Here is an 8829-nt window from a genome sequence, read left to right on the forward strand (position 1 = left end):
CCCCCTGTCCCCCGCCCCGCGCCGCGCGGCCGCCCGTCGCTTCGCATAGGGCTGAATGGTTGCATTGGGCAGGGTGGCTCCAGGATGTTAGGGACTGTGAAGATGGAAGGGCATGAGAGCAACGACTGGAACAGCTACTACGCGGACACACAGGAGGTGAGAGGCGAGCAGCAGGCGGGACGCTCCGACTCAGTGCCGGGGGGAGGCTGGACTAGGCGGGCGCCGAGCAGAGCGGGCGGCTGGCGGGCGGGGGGCGCCCTTAGTGCCCAGCTCAGAGCCCGATCGGCTGCGCCGCTGAGGGGGCTGGGTCCCCGCGCGCTCCGCTCTGTAGAGGCCTTAGGAAACTCTAAGCTTTGAAATCGTCTGCACCGGGAAACACTTTTCTCTTTCCCTCCGGAAAGCCGGAACCGGAGCCGGGTCCCGGGTGCCGAATGTTGGCGGGCAGGCGCCAGCACGAGTTGGAGGAAACTCTGAGAAAGTCAGAACTCGCTCTCAGGGTAGCCTTTTCCTCCGGGGTTTGAAATCTCAGGTGTTTTTCTGATATAAAGGTGCCGCCGCTAAGTTGAGTGTGTTAATAATGAAACGATTCTGAAATTTTATAAAACTTACCAAACCCTTTTGGGGGACAAGTGTGCTTAATTCTTTTCTAAAACCGCTAGGTGGCGCTAGTGTGAGCTGACTTTTAATACCGCACTCAGGGCGGAGAACCTGTTTCTCTTCATTGTCCCCTTGGTGGCACATTCATGTGGTTTATTTTACAATGTGCACAAAGGGATTGCGAGAAAAACCAGGTATAGACAGGACCACCATCTACAAAAAGTATTTCTCTGAAAACAGCTGGCGATTACCCCCTTCCCCCAAAGTTTATCATCGTTGAAAAAGCTTTTGAAAACTACCTTGAATAATCTTAGGAAAAGGGAAAGAAAAAAAAAGTAAAAAATACCTTAAGAATAGAAAAATATAAGAAATATTTCCATAGTGATTGACTTATTTAAATTTGTGTATGTAGATATTCCTAAACTTACTTTGAGTTTATTTGCAAGACATAGCAGAGTGTGACTACTTAAATTTGTTTCTTCATCTTTTTATGGCTTCCAATAAGTCATATTTACTGAACAAATTTAAGGATAACAATTTAAAATTATCAGAGAATTAGTCTTTCCCCCCCCCATTCAGTTTTTAATGCATGACCAAGTGGGCATTGATACAGATTTTCCTGTAAGGATGATTTAAAATTCGTCCTGAGACTTAATACACATGCAGTGCTCTAGACCCATTAATCAGTTAAGTCCCCTAAGGAAAGAATTTCCTTACACATTAGAACATTGGGAAGTAGACCTAAGAGAAAATAAGTAGACATTGATTTTGTAGTTTGGCTGTAATTCAAACTATTCATATAGATTAAAAAGTCAGAAATGATCAGTGGTTACTTGTCAATATTTGGAAAATGTAGGTGATTATTTCTACAAATTATGTCATTAACATTTTCAAACGCGGAGGGCTAGACATCGGTAATGAAATTATTGCCAGTTTTTCAATGATTTAAACAGGTGTAGTGTAAGATCGTATCAAATGCATGCAGTACATTGATAATATTACGCACTTCTCCCTGCCCTTCTCCTGTTGTAGATCTATTTTTTAACCCGCCCCCCCAAAAAAAAATAAAACTTACTGAACTTCTGGCTTTTGCTCTTCTAATATTACACTTGCTACAAGTAGGCGAGAAATACCTCTAAACCAACCGAAGGGCGCCATTTGACGAATATCAATAAGACAGTAAAGCCAGTTGCTGAGAAATGATCATATGGCCATGATTTGCTCCATCACGGAGAGTTTAATTAACAGCCGCCCTGCACAAACGAGACAGCTACTTGGTCAGCTGCGCCTGGTAGGCATAGGCAAGATGGGTGCAGAGCTGGTGCCATCTTGCGGGGGGAGGGGAAGTGAGGCAAGAAAGTGCGGACGGAACCCACCGCATCTTGAAGGTGGAGTGAAATCAGAGGGTCCGAAAATGTTTAATTTCGGAGTTTAAAACACGATTTGCCCAAAGCGCGCTTTATGAGGCCAGCCAGAGGTAGAGACTGGGATACCACCTAGTGTGGATGGAGGAGGCAATGGAGGGGTCCCCTAGAAGTCGACCCTTGAGCCTGGCGTATAAAGCGATTACACATTTTCCTGGGGACATATTTTCTGTGAGCATTTGTCTTTCATGCCTGCTGAGCTGGGACTTTTCCCCTGCTGTGCAAAACATCCCTGCTTGTTCTGAGGAGGGCGCCTGAGGGTTTGCCCTGGGGGGGGGGGGGGTGTCTGATGCTTTGTAGAAATGCTTTCCGCTTGCCGGGGCGGTTAGGCCTGGGGAGCACACCACTAACCCCGCCCTTCGGGGCCTCTTCACTCGCTGTCTCCCCTCCAGGCCTACTCCTCCGTCCCGGTCAGCAACATGAACTCAGGCCTGGGCTCTATGAACTCCATGAACACCTACATGACCATGAACACCATGACCACAAGTGGCAACATGACCCCAGCTTCGTTTAACATGTCCTACGCGAACCCGGGCCTGGGTGCAGGCCTGAGCCCAGGCGCCGTGGCGGGCATGCCGGGAGGCTCGGCGGGAGCCATGAACAGCATGACGGCGGCCGGCGTCACGGCCATGGGGACGACGCTGAGCCCGAGCGGCATGGGCGCCATGGGCGCGCAGCCGGCGGCCTCCATGAACGGCCTGGGTCCCTATGCGGCCGCTATGAACCCGTGCATGAGCCCCATGGCGTACGCGCCGTCGAACCTAGGCCGCAGCCGGGCAGGTGGCGGCGCGGACGCCAAGACTTTCAAGCGCAGTTACCCACATGCCAAGCCGCCCTACTCATACATCTCGCTCATCACCATGGCCATTCAGCAGGCACCCAGCAAGATGCTCACGCTGAGCGAGATCTACCAGTGGATCATGGATCTCTTCCCCTATTACCGGCAGAATCAGCAGCGCTGGCAGAACTCCATCCGCCACTCGCTCTCCTTCAATGACTGCTTCGTCAAAGTGGCGCGCTCCCCGGACAAGCCGGGCAAGGGCTCCTACTGGACGCTGCACCCGGACTCTGGCAATATGTTCGAGAACGGCTGTTACTTGCGCCGCCAGAAGCGCTTCAAGTGCGAGAAGCAGCCGGGGGCCGGCGGTGGGGGCGGGGGCGGCAGCGCCAAAGGTGGGCCTGAGGGCCGCAAGGACCCCTCGAGCGCCAACCCCAGTGCGGAGTCGCCCCTTCATCGGGGTGTACACGGTAAGGCCGGCCAGCTAGAGGGCGCGCCGGCCCCCGGGCCCGCGGCCAGCCCCCAGACTCTGGACCACAACGGGGCGACGGCGACAGGGGGCGCCTCGGAGCTGAAGACTCCGGCCTCCTCGGCTGCGCCTCCAATCAGCTCCGGGCCTGGAGCGCTGGTATCTGTGCCCCCGTCCCATCCGGCGCATGGCCTGGCACCCCACGAGTCCCAGCTGCACCTGAAAGGGGACCCCCACTACTCCTTCAACCATCCCTTCTCCATCAACAACCTCATGTCCTCCTCGGAGCAGCAGCACAAGCTGGACTTCAAGGCATACGAGCAGGCACTACAGTACTCGCCCTATGGCGCCGCGTTGCCTGCCAGCCTGCCTCTTGGCAGCGCCTCGGTGGCCACCAGGAGCCCCATCGAGCCCTCCGCGCTGGAGCCGGCCTACTACCAAGGTGTGTATTCCAGACCGGTCCTAAACACTTCCTAGCTCCACGGGACTGGGGGTTTGTCTGGCATGGCCATGCTGGTAGCAAGAGAGAAAAAAATCAACAGCAAACAAAACCACACATACCAAGCCAACAACAGCATAATAATATCCCAGCTATTTTTATTTACTTTTTGTGTGTGTGTGTGTGCACAATCTTCCCCCGGTGCAAAAGACTGTTACTTTGTTACTGTATTCAAAATGCCTCATGTATATTATTACAGAGAAAACCGATCCCAAACCAATATTTTTTTTTTGCAAAGTTTAATGATCCACACGTGTATATATAAAATCCTACTTCCTTGTCCCTAGCCCTTTCTTCTCTCTTTCCTCTCCAGACACATTCTTGTCCACACAAGGTTTATCTTAAAAAGGAGAGAGATGGTCAAGCTTGTAAAATGTTTGTTCTCCCAACCAACCCCCAACACCCTCCTCCCACGAGTTTACAGGTCTATGGCAACACTCTTAATCTTAAAACTCAAAGGGTGAAGACACAAGAAGGTATTCAAAAGTATGGAAGGACAATACTGTTGTTCTGCAACAAAACAGAAGCAAATTATAAACATCAGAGCCATTCGTTTTTCAGCTTTCATTTCAGATACATTCTGAGAGCAGATGTCTTAAAATTATATACATATATACTATGTACGAACTTCTTATTTATGACATGCTCAGAATTGTAGACATACTCTATGTATTTACATAAAGTATACAAGTGATAGCTCGGTGATATACATGCTATATTTTCAAGAGTTGCCTGACCAAGAAGTTACAAAGACACCCCCACTTTATTCTCTCTACCCACACAGAGCTCCAGGAGTCCATAACTCACGAACTATCCTCAATAACTCTGCTCCTTGCTTTGCAGAGGGCCATGGTCATGTCATTCAGAGGTCACATAACATGTATAAAATTAACTACTATGTATCTATACCATTTGAAGAATTTTTTTTTTCATGAAAAAAGGGAACATTACAATATTGGAGGAGTAATAAGTTACAGGGAGACACATTTCAAATTTGGGTCCAAAATCCAATTGATTGTGACCATTTTAATTATTGCCATCGTGTGCTTGTTTCATTCAGTGTTAATGCACTTTTCACAGTTGGACATGGTGTTAGTATAGCCAGACGGGTTTCATTATTATTCCTTTTTGCTTTCTCAATGTTAATTTATTGCATGGTTTATTCTTTTTTTTTCCTTTACAGCTTAAATTGCTTTAAATGATGGTTAAAATTACCAATTAAAATGTTAATTTTATCAATGTGATTGTAATTAAAATATTTTGATTTCAGTAACAAAAATGATAAAATTTAAGCCGTGGAATATGTTCTTGATCATTTGCAGTTAAGGACTTTAAATAAATCAAATGTTAACAAAAAAGAACTTCTGTTATTTTCCTTAATTATTGCCAAAATAGATAATCCAAATATGATATATTTTAAAGTCTAGCATTAAATATAAATGGGAAAAAGGACTATAAAACAAAATTGTTTTGTTACAGTAATTATAAGAACATGTAACAAGTGAAAAAGTAGTCAATGAAATTCAATAAAAGTAGGTGGTAGGTAGATAAATTGATTTACAAGGACAAAAATTGAGATTTTTGAAGATTATTTTTTGAAATGTTTACTTCAGTTTTTGACATGGGCTTAAGCCTTCTGTATTTCTTTTAAGCCCTTCCACAATGAAATCGAATATTATTAATTTCCCTCCCTTTTCCTCTTCCCCAATGTATAATTTTCACCTGTCTGAGTAGTATTCACGTGAGAAAATATCGGATGTGGCTGATAAAATTAAGTTGTCTACAACAGAGAATTCTTTTCATTAAAAGAGGAACAAAACTTTAACATCGCGGTAGCTTTGGAGGGAGCCGGAGAAGGCGGGTTAAAGCAGAAGCTTTGTGCCACCGCGAAGTTTCAAAGTATCTGCTATTTTGAATTTTGAGGCACTAATTTTTAAAACATCGTTTCTAAAAATACGTTTTCCAGACGTTAAAGCTGATAATTTTGTCTTCCAAGAAGTTTGTTTTTCAATGCAACTTCACACCCCTACAGTTGCTTGAGATCACAAAATCATTAATCTCCTTTGATAGTAGGCTCACTTTCCAGTCCACCTATTTCTTTGTAAGTCTTGTTCAGATTGACATCAACAATAACAACGCCAGCCCAAGCAGAGGCCGGCCGGCTTGAGCCCTTGTGTATGAACTCCATCTTCGCAGGGCTTGAACTTGGACAGCTTTTACTTTGATCGCCCCACTCCACACCACAGACAAGATAAAAAGAGCTGTGTGAGTCCCTTAATTATCGCGTAATTGCCTCCCCAAGGGAAGGATGCCTTGTGGCACTTGAGAAAAATCCAGAAGTCTCTCCCCACCCCCACACCCCCTCCTTCAGTTAATGAAAGAAGGAAAGGGAAACTACTGGTTTCAGTGATTTCAAACCTAATCTGGAGTCCTCAGAAGGGCGTTAAAAACCCCCCGAGAGGAGAAAAGCTTTCAGTTCCAAGACATTCATATACCTATATAACGGATGAGTAAAGTTTGGCAAATTCGAATTTCAAATGTAATGCAAAGGCGTGAGCTTGGGCTCGGAATTGCACCCGGCCCCACTGCCTCGAAATCGTTTAATTTTCTTGCTGCCTTTCCGCAGATGTCCCCATGTCTTTTTAAAACATTAGCGATAGCGACGTCTGGCCTTCACCCGCCAGGCTTAAGTCGACCTTTGCTCTCTTTTACTTGGCGGGGACTTTTCCTGGGCTTGCGGGGGGCGAGGCGCCGCGGCCTTAAGGCTGAGGCCACTTTGGAGACCAGCTTGGGAGCCGGAATGGTGGGGTCGCAAGGAGGAGGTCTCGCTTCTTGGGCTTTCTTCGGATCGTTTGGCCACTCACTCTGCCTTCCCTGGACGATGCGAGGTGCGCCCGGCGCGTCAGGACGCGCGCGGGTTGGGGGCCAGGGCAGGCGGTTGCCAGGGAAGAGGGGCAGAGCAGCATCGCAAGCATCTCGAGGTGACAAGTGCAGTTAGTTCTTCATTGTTTGGGCATTTTCCCTTCCTAGCGAATAAATCTTCTGTTGAGCCCGAGACCTAAAAGTCAACAAAGAAGGCCTGGCGCCTCGTTACCGCTCCTGCGGCCCCTACGCCCGCGTTGCCGAGGCTGCTCCCGCTGCGTAATCCCTTCCTCGGAAACCCCGACACACAAACGCCGGATCGCCCAAGGCTGGGGCGCCGCGCCCCAGGGCCAGGAGGAAAACATCTGTGGTTCGGAGGGAGTGCTGGGACTTTCCTCGAGCGCGCCGCCTTCCCGCGACCCCCTCCTACTCCCCCCCCCATCCCCCGCCCCCAGTTTGTCTGCAAGTTTCTCTGTTACTTCGCTTCGGCTGCTCCCGCACACCAGGGCCGGGAAGGAGATGCTGACCGCGCGGCCGCTGTCCATCCGCTCGCTTTATTTAGGAATTTCGCTCAGCTTGGGGGAGGGGTCTCCGGCGGAGGGAGTGAGGAGAACCTTCCTACAGACCCAAGAGAAAGCTCCGGAGGCCCTCAGATCCACTGACAACGACACCGAGCAAACACTTTTAGGATGAAAGAAAAATGTTTGGGAAATAAGTATAGTGTTGGGGAGGAGAACTTCAAATATTTCTTTCACCTTGTTCCAGGTCTGAAACATTTCTTTAATTGATAAAAAGACATAGGGAAGAAGAAAAGATCACCGGTTTAGTTTAGAAACTAAACAAGCTGCACAATTTATAAGTTCCCAAGTAGAAGGCGGCTGAGTCTGTTTTCTACAGATGGCTGCTAGGATATTTAAATCAAAGATAAAATTTAACATTGTCTCTTTGTGGTGCCCTCCTAACAGAATAAACTGTTGAGAATTATATGGGAGGAGGGATTAAACAAACAAAATCCTATTAAAGTCCTTAACTTCTGTTTTCGTTTTCTGAATGCTAGATACCCAACTGATTTCACTGGAAGTATAAAAACAATTTTCTTAAGCGTCTACGACATTTGAATAAACCATAGAAGAAAAAAATTCCTTGGGTGATTAAGTTTTTTAAACTCCTTGCTTGAGTACTTTAAAAAACTGATCACAGTTCCTCAAAATGCTTATTAAATTTCTTTGCAAAAAACTTCTGTGATCAATACAAATTCCTTTCAATGCAGACCAAAGCAGAAGACCTGTAGCCCAAATTAATTAACCTTTTCTCAAGATCAATGGGTTTTCTGTTGATTTAGCAGTAATATTGTAGAACATTTAGCTATAATGTATTTTAATGTGATACTTCAATATGTCAAGAGGAAAAATTCATTGAAAAGAGAAAATTGCTTAAGTTATTCAGTAGATATTTAATAAATTTGTAAGTTTTACTTTCAAAATTTAAATTTTAATTACATTTTTGAATTGTAGTAAAACATGCTTTGCAAAGTGGAGTAAAAGTAATGACTGATTACTTTAAGATAAATTATATGCAAAAGGTGATTACTTACAAGCCACAGTAGGCTAATTAAATAATGTTTATGTAGAAATAATTTTTTCCAAACCAAATCATTGTCATCAGTAGAAAACTCTTGAACATATGATTGCAATACAATAAAACAACAGGAAAAATTTGCCTTACTGAACAGGAATATACATTTGGGGAAGTATAAATTTTGTTTTTAAAGTAGCCATTTATGCAAGGTTTGTTTTCTATTGATTCATCTTATTGGGTATATTTCCAAGTAACATTTAGTAAGATACTTTTAATATTCTAGGGTTGTTGTTTTTTTTCCCTTCCAAATAGTTAACCTGGAGGCCATATGGTTCCATTGGTGTTTCTCTTTTTAGCTCACAGTCTGGCTGGGTGCTTTGAACTTTGGTCTTCTCAGAATGCAGCCCTTACCTCCCACCCCACCCCCCTTTCTCCTTTTCCTCTAGTCATCATTTCAGCAATTACTGGTGCAGTTCAATGTTAACTTATAAAGTGCATGCATTTTCATGCTATAAACATTTTCTTTAAAAAACTGACAAAGGGGAAATCCTCATTTGCTCCCTTTTTTTTTTCTGTCAAACTTCCTCATTATGTGTGCTTCAGGTGACTACACTGTGTAAGA

The 8829-nt window shown here is 45.6% G+C and overlaps 1 protein-coding gene across 1 annotated transcript; it reads left to right on the forward strand.

The window, feature by feature from the left end:
* The first annotated feature begins 7 nt into the window (after nucleotides 1-7).
* FOXA1 (forkhead box A1) lies at nucleotides 8-3745 on the forward strand. Its single transcript, XM_004681922.1, has 2 exons — nucleotides 8-156; nucleotides 2414-3745. The coding sequence occupies exons 1-2, from the start codon at nucleotides 85-87 to the stop codon at nucleotides 3743-3745; spliced, it is 1404 nt and encodes a 467-aa protein (XP_004681979.1). The 5' UTR covers nucleotides 8-84.
* Nucleotides 3746-8829: the final 5084 nt, after the last annotated feature.

Source organism: Condylura cristata, unplaced genomic scaffold, assembly GCF_000260355.1.
Source record: "Condylura cristata isolate star-nosed mole 26May11 unplaced genomic scaffold, ConCri1.0 scaffold00013, whole genome shotgun sequence".
NCBI lineage: Eukaryota > Metazoa > Chordata > Mammalia > Eulipotyphla > Talpidae > Condylura > Condylura cristata.